At 41.6% G+C, this 12,917-nt stretch overlaps 1 protein-coding gene across 5 annotated transcripts in view; it reads right to left on the bottom strand.

Moving 5' to 3' along the window:
- plcg2 (phospholipase C, gamma 2) overlaps positions 1–12,917 on the bottom strand; it is a 31,425-nt gene that overhangs the window by 9,917 nt on the left and 8,591 nt on the right. For 2 of the 5 annotated variants that reach the window (XM_086208472.1, XM_086208471.1), the window contains exons 2-16: positions 9,627–9,822; positions 8,224–8,373; positions 7,715–7,808; positions 7,585–7,632; positions 7,278–7,362; positions 6,452–6,532; positions 6,283–6,323; positions 6,100–6,172; positions 5,253–5,354; positions 4,438–4,556; positions 3,580–3,665; positions 3,126–3,243; positions 2,349–2,517; positions 2,156–2,251; positions 680–766 (exon numbers count right to left, since the gene is read on the bottom strand). In XM_086208472.1, coding sequence (XP_086064598.1) covers positions 680–766; positions 2,156–2,251; positions 2,349–2,517; positions 3,126–3,243; positions 3,580–3,665; positions 4,438–4,556; positions 5,253–5,354; positions 6,100–6,172; positions 6,283–6,323; positions 6,452–6,532; positions 7,278–7,362; positions 7,585–7,632; positions 7,715–7,808; positions 8,224–8,373; positions 9,627–9,810 — 1,533 coding nt within the window. In that variant the 5' untranslated portion in view covers positions 9,811–9,822. Of the gene's footprint in view, positions 1–679; positions 767–2,155; positions 2,252–2,348; positions 2,518–3,125; positions 3,244–3,579; positions 3,666–4,437; positions 4,557–5,252; positions 5,355–6,099; positions 6,173–6,282; positions 6,324–6,451; positions 6,533–7,277; positions 7,363–7,584; positions 7,633–7,714; positions 7,809–8,223; positions 8,374–9,066; positions 9,084–9,159; positions 9,343–9,626; positions 9,823–10,533; positions 10,550–12,917 lie in introns of those variants that run through there. The other 3 variants (XM_086208473.1, XM_086208474.1, XM_086208475.1) reach the window with 3 other exon arrangements.

A 12,917-nucleotide genomic window follows, 5' to 3' on the forward strand; every position in this document is an offset into this window, starting at 1 on the left:
CTAGGTCTCTTATCTATGGTCCATCGTGTTTACTGGAGACAGGAACCACATTTTCACCCCCCCCCCCCTTATCTTACACTACCCTCTTCATTATGTTCCAATACTTGCTTGTAGAAGGTATTCACTTTTAACTATTTATTTTATTCACTTTGTGATATTTTTTTTTTACTTAAAAGTTTTTACCGTAATTAAAATGATCATTTTTGTTGTTATTATTATTATTATTATTATTATTATTATTATTTTGTGATGGGAGACAGGCAAATTGGAATTTTATGATGTATCTACTGGGTTTTTATTGTGCAGGTCACAATGCAGCTGAAGACTCTTGAACCATCCAACATCCAGTTAAACTTATCATTTGCTCAAAAATGATGTGTGTATGCAGCATTTCTAAAAATGTGAGTGTTTATAAATTTTTTGCAGGGTTGCCAGGATGCAAAAAAAACTCAATTTCATTTATACAATTAGTGAATAATGAGGAGACGACAACTGGAGATCTGTACTGTAAACAAACACAAGAGTGTGTCCTCATGTCCACGTACTGTACTGTGTATAAAAATTCCATGAACCCACTTACTACCGTGAGTCTTTGAAAGAGGATTCCCTTTACATATTCAGATAGAGGCCAAAATAAAATGTCTTTTATTTATGTGATAATTTCTTCTTTGTCTTTTACCTTCTTTGAATCTTCCTTCTCCTCCTCGTTCTCCTCTGCATAGTAGAGCTTGTCGTCAGAGATCACACAGTAGTGCTTGTTCCACCGCTGAAAAGCATGCAGCAAAATTAACGTGCTGAATTTCAAATGCAACTCAAAGTTTCAGGGAATGTGCAAGTATATTATAAAATAGTATAATATGTTCTGTTACATTCTGGGTTCGAGCCCCAGTTCGAGCACAGGATCTTTCTGTGTGGAGTCTCCATGTTCTCCCTGTTCCTGTGTGGGTTCTCTCTGGTACTCCAGCTTCCTCCCACAGTCCAAAGACATCAAGAGGGGATGAGGCTGATTGATACTCTAAATTGACCGTAGGTGTGACTGTGAGTGTGAATGGTTGTCTGTCTCTATGTGTTGGCCCTGTGATGGACTGGTGACCTGTCCAGGGTGAACCCTGCCTCTCACCTGAAGGCTGCTGGGATAGGCTCCAGGCACCTTCTTGCTGTGAGGCGACAGTGCTAACCACTGCACCAACGTACCACCTCATGTTATAGAACACAAGACATAATGAAGTTCATGCATTTGGAAATAAGCCCAAGGAGAAAATAGGTGTTCCTTCACAAATCTTTGTTTATAAAGCTTGGCCTGGTGAAGGCCGACACACTGTCGTGATTTCCACTGGTCATGTGTGTGGGAGACTTCACGAGAACACAGCACAGTAGTACAAGACAGAGCAGGAAGGAGACAAAAAAGAATGATGGTCATTCTAAATGTCACTGTTGCTTTAAACCTTCCCACCCACACCCACTGAGAACAGTGGCAGTTACAGCTTCAGTGACAGCTGCATACAATGGAAAACTCTAGCAGTGTGCATGTCTGACTCAAGCACCCACCCACCCACTAAACACACACACACACACACACACACACACACACCCCTATAGCTTTCACAAACCAAAGATCATGATCTGAAGGCATGTCAGTAATATATCAACAGGTTGGATGGTGAATCAAGTACCAGTATGAAGTAAAAGCCCTTTTTATTGCTGTCCATTATAGTGAGAGTGAGAGTGAGAGTGAGTGCTGTAAATAAGCCATCGAGCCGGCAAACTGAGGTTAGCAATGTAACTTTCCCAGTGATTGTTTGCTCTCATACTTTAAAAAAGATGTGTTGATGTCGTAGAGAGACAGCAATGATCGTTTTCATCAAATTAATTCAAAGATTTCGATCCAATCAAGAAATCAAAAACCCTACAAATATAGGTAGGAATTTACAGATAAGAAATGTATGCAGGTAAGAGAGTCCACTAAAAGTCATAACACTCCAGAAAATATGGAAATGTAGAGATAGCAGGTATGAGTGACTCGTACACGAGGTTCACGCATGAGAGATTTCACGCTCCATCAAGATCACCATGTGTTTCCAAACCCAGAGCTGAGCTACAGTGGATTCAGTTTGAGTTGCTGTAGTAACAGATCATCTGGAAGCACTGACAGTACCTGGTCAACAGGGTCCCACATCTCCAGGTCCCCCTGTTTTTGTCCCTTCCTGAGGTCTTTGGTAAATCCTTCTCCTTCCACACTGAGTTTCTTATGCTGCACAAAGTCAACAAAGAAAGCATAACAATACCATACAGTTCACACAAACACACACACTCACATGCACACACACACACACACACACACACAGCACCTTGAGTATGATCTTGCCCTTCAGCTGTGTAGGTGAGGGGAGCTGCTCTGCTTTTTGCTCCACAGGCTCCGACAACAGTTTGTCTCCAAAGACTTCTTTGAAGATGCGAGCCATCTGACGCTGCTGCTCCAACGGGCAATGCTCCTCTATGGACAGGATGACTGGGAACCTGTGGACACAGAAAACAACTGAGCTAAAAGCTGTCAGATCAGTTGTCCTGAAAATATTTGACTTTTAATGACAGCATCTATATTTTGATTGTGTCTATGAAAGAGGGATTGACAGTAACCAGAATAAGAGCTTTGATAGAATGTAATGATACTTTTTTTGTATCACAAAAATTTTTTTACAAAATGGTTGGAACACGTCTGTCATTTTATTTTTTTATTGAAGTGTCTCTGTTTACCATTTCTATGCAGTCTAAGCACATTTATCAATGAAAACTTTCATGTAAGTGTCATCAGGATGATAAAATGTAACAGTCATAAAAATGATGATGATTCATTCTACATATATGTACAAAAATGAGTACAAAACTTTTACAGGTTATTTTAAAAACAAACTTGATGAAGATCTGTGCAGTGAAATGTCCTGACACAAGAAGTATTTTCTAGTTACAGGGGTATTTTGCAGAGGCTATACCAAGATGGCTGCCAAGACAGATTTTCCAGTGGATACACAAGGTCCCAACTAATTAAAAGATTTATAAAAATACAAAAAAAGTCTCAGGTTAATCACAATTTGACAAATGAATCACACATTATCTGCGTTTCTTACTCAGAGGCCACAAAAGCGTGCTTGTTGATGGCTTTGACGACGTCCTCAAACTTGATCTTGGTGGTCCTGGTCCAACCGTGGTAGATGATTGGTTCCCCTGGTCCTTCCCAGCAGTCCACTGGGTACAAACACCAGACAAAACACAGAAAACGAGCACAAGGAGAGTAAAACTAACAAGCTTTGTTTTCATTTTTATATCAGAGTCAACACCACTCACTGAGAATGAGTTAACCAATCAGGTAGTGATTTCTCAGTATGTCTCCTAAAACTTGTTGATTAGTTAAATCAGATGTGAAATTGGAAAATTCTTAGATAGAGAATTCCTTCCGTCATGCCCTGAGTTCCTCTGGATAAAATAACATAAAGAGACTTAAAAAAAAACAAACATATATAGCAGCAAAAGCAAAAGCATGCTCACTAACTGTGAATACATCCATGGTCAAAAAATACTGACATTCAATACAGCGGCATCCCAGACGCAGGCAGCGCACGTAAGCCTCTGTGGAAGACTCGCTACGAAGCTGATCACCTGTCAGGTAGCTGGAGAACACACAACACCAAATTTCACAAAGGTGAAAACTAGGTCACGTGGAGTGAGGTTCTGGTGAGATTCTGCTTGTGATGCCATTGGTTAATTAGGATAGTGGGTTCCATGTGTGATATGATGCTTTCTTAAATATAACTAATGTCTCTACTCAAGTTCAAAAATAGGAAACTACCACCCATTAGAACAGTAAGAACATCGTCCGCCTCCTTCCCCGGAGCCAGTGTTCTAATTGAGATTATTCTGCAGTCAGGCATTGAAGTAGTACAACAAACATCCTTCGTTTCCCATAATGCAACTCAATAGGGTATTTTCATCAGAGCATCCCTGCCGCGTGAATGCTGTCTCTCATGCTTCTTAACAGTAGCGCCCAAACCAAAAGTAAAGCCCAAACCAAGAAAAGTGGTGGCGGTGATGACATCATCAGGGTTACTTCATAAGAACCTCCTTCAGAGTAATAAGTGTGACATCAGGCAAAATCACCACACACAACAAAAACAGTTTGCAACTAAAAAAAATTACCACATTTAAAAATAACTCCAAAAATCATCTCCTCCCACTCAGAGAGCATGAATACTAAAATAGCCTCCCTTTCACCAGCTGAGGTGATGAGTCACAGATTTCTCCTGCTTCAATATTCATTCTCAGTGTTTGTGACCTGGAGGTTCCACATCACACTTGTGTTTGCTGAACTCCTGCTCAAGACCCTCTACTTAAAATCAGATTTTCAGTGAATATAAAAAGTGTGCGTGCGTGTGTCATACTGACGTGTTGTGTGAGGAATTGATCCAGTAATGGGACAAAGGGTTGTTCATGTCCAGCTTGCTAATCTCTGAGAACTTCTCATCCCACACGGAGTTCTCCTTAGAAAACAGGAAACTGAGGAACTAGGAAGGACAGGAGGCACATCAACTGTTACATTGGATGCAGTTGCTGGATGTTGCTGCTGCTTTCCTCATCACGTAAAACTCTCGCATTGTCTTGCTAAAAGCGATACTTAACCAAAAAGTTTATTGCATCTATCAAGCTGGCGAACAAAAGAATACCGCCGACACACTGCTGGTGCAGTGAGGGTCCGGTACTGAAACTTCACTAATGAAGATACACACACGAAAGTAGGTGGGAATCTTCTTGCTTTTCTTTCAAGCCCTAACAGATAGTTGTCTTGAGCTGATGAGGATTTTTGTCCCTTCTGAGACACTTATTTTGTAGCTCCATGACGCAGAAAGAGCCAGCCACCTGTATTTAGCTTCTAAGTACAAACTTAAAGTGGTTTGTTCATGTTAGCATCAAACCGAGAGTCTTTACGACCAAAAGAGAGTCCGTAAACAGATGTTTTTGGGCAGTTTCGCTGTTAGTAGCCGGTGGCTTTGAGGCGGCATTAGCTTCAAGCTAAATATATGTGGTTGCTCTGTCTGCATTCAGGAGTCACAAAGAAGTAAGTTCTTGAAAGTCAAAATACACTTTTGGGAGATGTGTTGCTTCAAAGCAAAACAGCAGAAGGTACATGGCAGCCAAAAACCTTTCCGCCTGTAGTTGTTCCTAAGTCTCATTTACACACTGAAGGCAGAGAAGAGAATTACCTCGCTGACAGTGAACTCGGGGTCATTGGTTCTCCTCATGGTGTCATCAATGAAGGTCGTCATCAGCTCTCGGACCTTGTTCAGATCACTGGCCCACGACTCCTGAGGAGCCGGGAGGATTACACTTGTAATCAAGCATTTTTCATTTCCTATGACTCTCCTATTGAATGTTTGCGCAAACTAGCAAAATTGATAAACCAAAATGTGCCTGTCGTCCATCACACAGCAGTCTGGTATCCCTGGCAACAACACCTTCTGTCGTATTTATGTTAAAACCCTTTTGTGACAGCGTGCCCTTTTTATCAAACAGGTTCATATTTGAGATACCTTGTTGTTCTATTTTATTTTTCTCCCACATGCTGCCTTTGAGCCACATCATTTGCTATCATGGAGTTTCATGTCCTTTTACCCTGACGACACACACCTTTAATCCCCAATAAAATCCACAGACGGTGACGTGTGTTATCTGACTCAATAACTGTGTTGAAGATATAAAAATGAGGTAGTAAATGATTTTGTCCAAGACAAGACACAATATCTGTACAAGCGCCAAATTTTCAAATGAAAAACTAAACATCAATAGTTGCATCTTGTTTTTAGTGACACTGCAAAGACTCCATTGCTGGCGAATTAAGAGTCATCCTCACTTCTGGAATTTGAATATTTAATCTTTTCCTTTTTACAGCGACACGTGGATCAATGATTCCTTTGCAACAGACCTCCTGAAAAAATTATGGTGATGACAAAAAGGTTGTTCGATGCACACAGGGAAGAAGGGGGAAAAAATGAGACATGAATGCAAAGCTACAGTAATTCAATAAGACTGATGTCATCGCCATTTATTTACCTTCTGCTGGTAGATGAGGAATCGCTGGAAGTCGTGGAGCAAAACCACCGAGGCGTCAGGCTTGTCTGTGTTACTGAAGAGAGCGTAAACAATCAAACACTTGCACGTGTGTGTGTCATCTGTAACAAACACCAGTATGAATACTTGATATGTTCGCAAAGATGAGAAATGACAGGCGCTCACCCCAGGATAAAAGCACAATCCTTTTTTAACTCATCTAGGATCTGAGTTAAAGACAAACAAACAAACAAAAACAACAAACAAGAACCCATATAAATACATCTATGAAAATACTTTTTCAAAATTTCAAATTACGAAAGTGTTTACTCTAAAATGCTAAAATCATGCATGCCTCGTTCTGTTCAAATATTATAAGATTGTAGAGTTTATGAAACTGTTCAAAGTCCAGGCGGTCTTCTTTCGCTCCCAACTCCTGTGAAGACAGAGTTCAGACTGGTCAGCTGCTCCCTAGCATCCTCACACCACTAACCAACCCCCACTCCCTCAGAAATCGCATCATGTCAAGTCAGCACGTCCGGCTGACTTGACATGATGCTTTCAAACTCGTAAATAAAAACAAAAACAAAAACAACCCCAGCACTCTGCAGCTCTCTTTGCTTTAATACCTGCTTTGGTGTTTGCAGCAACTGTGGTGATGGTATTGTTGAACGTACGACCTAAAAACACTTGGCAGCTGCTGCAGGTTTTGTTCTTGTTTCTGGTTGATTCTAATGAAGCTATCCAACAACATACAAGCAGCGCTTCAGCTTGGAAAGCTACTGCTGTGGAATCAGGGTGAGCTTGGACAACAAATCAAAACATTAAAAAATACTTATTAGGTTCGGATGGATGAAATGTGACCGAATTGTATTTAAGCAGAAATCTTGCTGTCTAGTCTGCAAACAGACATTGGCTGTGCCCTTACAGCTGTTAAAGTTGTTGCGTTTGTTTGCGTAGTTGCAGGAGAGTGTGTTGATGTTTGTCATGACTGGCCTACAACACATCGACAGTGGAAGAAGCAGCTCCCTCTCTGTTCTCTTCCAAAGTTTACCTGAAGCTAATACCAATATAGATGGTGTTGTATTTGAACAGAAATAAAAACCAATCATTTCAGAGAGCAATAAAATCATTTGTGACATCAATGAGGGTACGGGGGGGGGAAAAAAAAAAAAAAGTACCACGAATTTGTCCTTGAGAGAACGCAAGCTGGGACCCTTGTAGTTGATCAAAGGAAGAAGAGTCTTGAGCTCCTTCATGGAGATACTGAGGACACACCGAGACACAAGAGACAGACTGAACTAAAACCGATTGGGGTGCTCTTAAATAAAATGTCCAAATGTTGAGAGACACTGTTTCATCTGACCAAAAATGTTCAGGTTTACAAAATATATCAACATCATAACCAACATCGATAGTGAACTGAGTGGAGAAAAAGAAGGCCAGCGCTGTAAGAAGAGAAGAACAGGAAGTAGAAGAATGTGGTACCTGTTGGTCTTTGTCTGATTGAGAGAATACATCTGCTTCCTAAGCCAACTGCAACAACATGAGACAATGGATGGCCATGAATGTGTGTTACGTGTGTGTGTGTACATGTGTCGTGCCAGCGTGTGTGTACCTCTCTACAATAACTGGAGTAGGAGCCGCCAGTGTTTCTTGCACTAGCATTTCTAGCCCGGTCAGCCATTTCTGTGCCTCCTCCACAGAATCAGCTATGAAACAAGATGAATGTAAAAGATGATTAAAGCGAGACGACGGATCTGCAGCATCAACATAGCTGTTGTTCATACTGGCAACATTTTACACTTTAACTTTCCACACTTCAGCGCCGATCGTCATATACACACTATGAAATCACAATTTGCCTCAAGGGGTTTATGATCTGTATAAGTCACCACACCCTCTGTCCTCAGGTCCTTGATTCAGATCTTTATGCTAAGCTAAGCTAAGCTAACATGCACCCACTTTATGCACAGACAGAGGACCGGTGTCCCTCGTCTCATCCGTGCAAAGAAAAACAAGACTGGCTTTTCCATATCTTATTCCGTCAAATAAAAATGATGTGATTTTCAAAGTCAACACGACTGATTCATCTGATTTGTCTACATTCAAAAGATGAAGACTCACCTCCGAGGCTCAAAGTGTTGAGGACAAACTGTGAGCCATAGAAGATGGTGAAGCACATCTTGTCATCGTGTTTATCCTTGCCATCTTTAAAGCGCTCAAAGTCTTTGGAGTTCCTCCCTGGACGGATCTCTCTGATCTCAAAGATATCCACTGAAACACAGCAGCATACAAGTCTGGAGGTTGTGGAGCAACGTCACCGGTATAATAGTAGTTGTTGTTTTATTAGGGTCATCTCAGTTCTGCTTATTTACAGTGTGGTTTATTCGCACTTTACCTCTCTGTGGTGCTGGAGAGTTAGTACGCTATATGACACACCTACTATTGATCAGCATGGTACAGGTGACGCTAGACGATGCTGCAAAAACATTACACTGAACAGCAAACCTCAAAAAATAAAATCTGGACACACTGTTGTTATAAAAGTAAACATGACGAGGTCTGGGTATCGACATTGCAACAGAAAAAGAGTCGATTTCTGAGTTGAAATGTATTTCTTCTGTTGCCAAACTGCTTTGACCAGAGGAATGTGCTGAAACACAACACTAAAGAGTTGATATCGACAAATTAGGTTCAACATCTTGATAAACCAGTTTGTCTTTTCATGTTATGAACGATTTCAATTGTGTAAAAATGCAGAGGAGCAAAACAAAATTCTTAAATTAAAAACAAACAAACAAACAAAACAAACCCTGATCATGACTCAGCAAAAACTGAATCGGTTTTGACGGGAAAGTGTCGGGAAGGAAACATACGTTCATCTTTCCAGCCCGTTTCTACCAGTAGTGTCAACAGAGAACAGGACTGAGAACCCACCTGCACCATGAACTCAGATCAGTACCTCACCTCAGCTTCACCTGCCCTCTTGTTTCTGTCCCTAGACATCTTTCGTCAGAGGCCCCCTTACCTACTTCCTTCTCACCTGATCTCCATGCTCACCTGCTGCTCAATCAATGCTTTCCTTGAATAAGCGCTGCTCTGTGGCTACATCTAGCTATCCATCTATTTAGAACTCTTTCATTAAAAAGTGATAATCATCACAACAATGTATCACATGACAAAGCATCCTGCTGCTAACAATAGCCTTACACAGTTGCTGGCTAGGAGCTGGTAACAAGCCTGAGACTACTCGAACCGTCTTTATTTTTCATGTTTATAACTCATTCTGGATCAGAGGAAACAGAACCTGTTCAGTCCAAGGGGGAGTGGCTGGTATCAAACACCTGCATGAGCAAATCATCACACCTGTACCTGCTTTCAGAGGATACTTCCTGGTCTCCTACCTATAGCCGTCATGTGACCTACACTTCTAACGACAGTAATTCAGGCACCAAACTTTGCAGAATGGTGGTTTTAATGATGAACAGCTGCTGTCTCTTGGCTTAGAGCTCTGTTCAAATACTCACGGACTCCATCGGTCTTGTCGGCGGTGCGTGTCCATGCCACCTGACAGGTTTCCATGATGACCTGCACGGTGAGACGCTCCGCTTTCTGCCTGAAGACTGTCATGACCACGCCCATCTCCATGTCCCGCTTGATGATATTCTTCTTGTACTCGCTCATCTCCCCCTGCTGCCCCCAAGAAGCCATCTTAACACTCAACTGCAATTTGGGACAGAACGAGAGTAGAAGTGAAGTAATGTTCTAAGACCAGGATGTGTGCTGCTTTTGCAAGAGAACATTAGCATTGATTACTAGCACCCAACAGATACAGGATTTTTGAGCCTGATACTTCAGACCAGTAGATAAAATCACCAAGCACCAATATGTGTAACGGAGAAGAATTTTTGTGCTGGACTGAAAATAGAGCCTTTCTACGGTCATTGTGAACCAAATTTTTTCTAATATGAATACAAAAGGATAGAAGGCTGATTTCCTAAGCAAATAACTAAAAAAAAAACATGTTAAGATTGTCATACATGACCATTTCAATAAAATAGTAAAACAAACAAGCCGGAGGCGTTAGAACGCTCTCTGCTGGACACACCACATTGGACCATTCTTAAATCACCATGTACTTTTTGGGGTATTTTACCTGGTGTGATAGGCCGATAACAGCCGATAAGTTTGTCGGTGTAGGGTGTAGGGCTGATGTTCATTATTCAATGTTTAAGATTTTTCTGTCAGTTAATATATGTTTAATTGTCATTCAGTGATGGTCACATGAATTTGAAACTGATACTTTTATTTTGAAATGACAAAGTGAAAATGAAATATTATGTAAATTCACCATGAAAACTAAAATATGTTTTAGTTTTCCCGGTCAACGGAGGAGGAGCTTCAAATAAACCAGTCAAACTGAAAGCCGCTTACGTTGTCGTGCCTACGGGGAACCACAGTGAAAACTCGGACTGTTCATCAACGCGAGTGAATTAAGTAACAACACGGCAAGATTGAAGGATCGTCTCAATCGGCTTCCGTGCAGTTTGATGGCCTGCAATGTGACTTAAGCACATTACTCAGGAAATACAAAGCTTGAAGGTAAAATATACTCCCTTTTTACAAGTCACATCATCTCATTAAGTTTTAGATAGCTTGTGGACACTAAGTGGAGTTGATAATTAAGTGTTTATTTTAATGGTTTCATGTGATTTGCATTATATTGAGTGTATTGCAGTAGTGATATTTAAGATTAAACTCAGTGGTTTCACATACAGTAATTCACCAATGTGCATTTTTGATTTTTATTAAAATTGATACATTAGATGAGAAAGATGTTCATACCAGTAATAACTATTTGTAAGCAACCTAACTGCAAGTGTCTGCGAGATTTAAGCGGTGAGTTCAAAACGTCAGAACCAAAAGAAGAAATAAGTCAGCAAAATTACAGTGTTAGGGATGTGAACAGTGTGGTGGTGACGGACAAGAGGATGCTCAGGAACTGATGCGAAGTCAGAGAACTCTGACAGAAAAAGGCAAAGAATTGCACGAAGAAAAGGTTAAAGGGCTTCAACAAAGGTTCAACTACATGTATGGCAAGTGGAAGACATGTTAAGTCAGCTGAGCAGCTGTTATCACTCGTAACAGGGACTTTATCTGATGATTTGCTCCAAGACGTTACTGGTGATGTTGCGGTGCTTTGTGCAGATGTTAAACTCAGCTATGATGAACTGTGCAAGGTCTCACCTCCTAATGAAGACACACGCCAAAGAGTGGATCAGTGTGCGGCAATAACAAACTTTGTTGTATCCAGAGCTTCAAGTCGGTTTGGTGGAAAGATTCCAGAAAACGAGCAAGAGCGGCCAGAAGCACGTTCTGTCTTCAGTTCAAGTAGCAGGAAGTCAAGTTCTGTGCTTTCTATCGTGAAAGGTGCCTCACAACATTCATACCAATCTTCTGTGAAACGCCAAGAAGCTGCTGGAGAAGCTGCTGCAAGCCAAGCTGTTTTGAGGTGCTACAAGAGCAAGAAAAAGAACTTGAATCGCAGCGCTTAGACGCAGAAGCAAAGAAAAAGATAGCTGATGAAGAGGCAGCCGCCGTTAAGCGTCGCTTAGAAGCTAACATTAAAGCTAAAAGAGAAGAACGTGCAGCTCGACAAAGAGGCTTCATGAAAAGAGAAGAACAAGATTGCAGTTAGGGGAAATGAAGGGTCTTAGCGCTGAGCAAGCAAGAATGCGGGTGTATGATCAGATTGAGACGGCAGAAGAACAAAGACAAGACACTGTAAAAGACACTAAATCAAGAAGACTGTAAATCAACAGAGAGAAACAAATAATCAAGGCCTTCATCCAGTGTGTCAAACACTGAATGGTATTCCACAAGCTGCAACCTCCTCTTCGAAGGATAGTACAGCAGAGCTTGTTAAGGTGTTGGCAGGTGCACCGAGCACCAATAGGATTCCAGTTCCAGAACCATCAGTATTCAGTGGGGATCCTTTGAAATACAGTGACAGGAAACTCTCGTTTGAAACGCTCATTCACCAGAAAAATATCCAAAACAAAGAGAAGATATACTCCTTGCATAGACATGTAGGTGGACAACTAAAGAAAGCACTTGATGGCTATTTCCTACTTGGTACTGAGTCCGCCTAGGCTGCTGCATGGGAGGTTCATGAGGAGAGGTGTGGAGATTCACAATAGCAAAAGCATACAGGAACAAGCTTCAAGCATGGCCAAAGTTGGGTTCCAAGGACTGCTTATAACTCTGAGAGTTTGTAGATTTCCTCCAGAGTTGTGAGGCAGCTATGGGCCATTTCAAAGCACTGGGGATCCCATCCATCCATCCATCCATTTTCTTCCGCTTATTCCAAGGGTTGCAGGGGGGCTGGAGCCTATCCCAGCGGCTACAGGCGAGAGGCGGGGTTCACCCTGGACAGGTCACCAGTCCATCGCAGGACCAACAGATAGAGACAGACAACCATTCACACTCACAGTCACACCTACGGTCAATTTAGAGTATCAATCAGCCTCGTCCCCAATTGCATGTCTTTGGATGGTGGGAAGAAGCCGGAGTTCCAGAGAGAACCCACAGGCACAGGGAGAACCTGCCACTGGGGATCCCGAATGACAGGAACAGGATAACTCTGTCAAAGTTACCAGACTGGCTCACAGCAAACTGGAACAGAAGGGTTACTGACATTCAAGAGGAAAGTAACCAGTTCCCCTCCTTCAGCCGATTCATTACGTTTATGGCCAGAGAAGCAAAAATTGCTTGTAATGCTGTCACAGTGTTGCAGTCTCTAAAACAAATGGAAGCTG

The sequence above is a fragment of the Aulostomus chinensis genome, chromosome 7 (genome assembly GCF_037954235.1).
Source record: "Aulostomus chinensis isolate RoL2024-O1b breed Wild chromosome 7, RoL_Achi_v1.0, whole genome shotgun sequence".
NCBI lineage: Eukaryota > Metazoa > Chordata > Actinopteri > Syngnathiformes > Aulostomidae > Aulostomus > Aulostomus chinensis.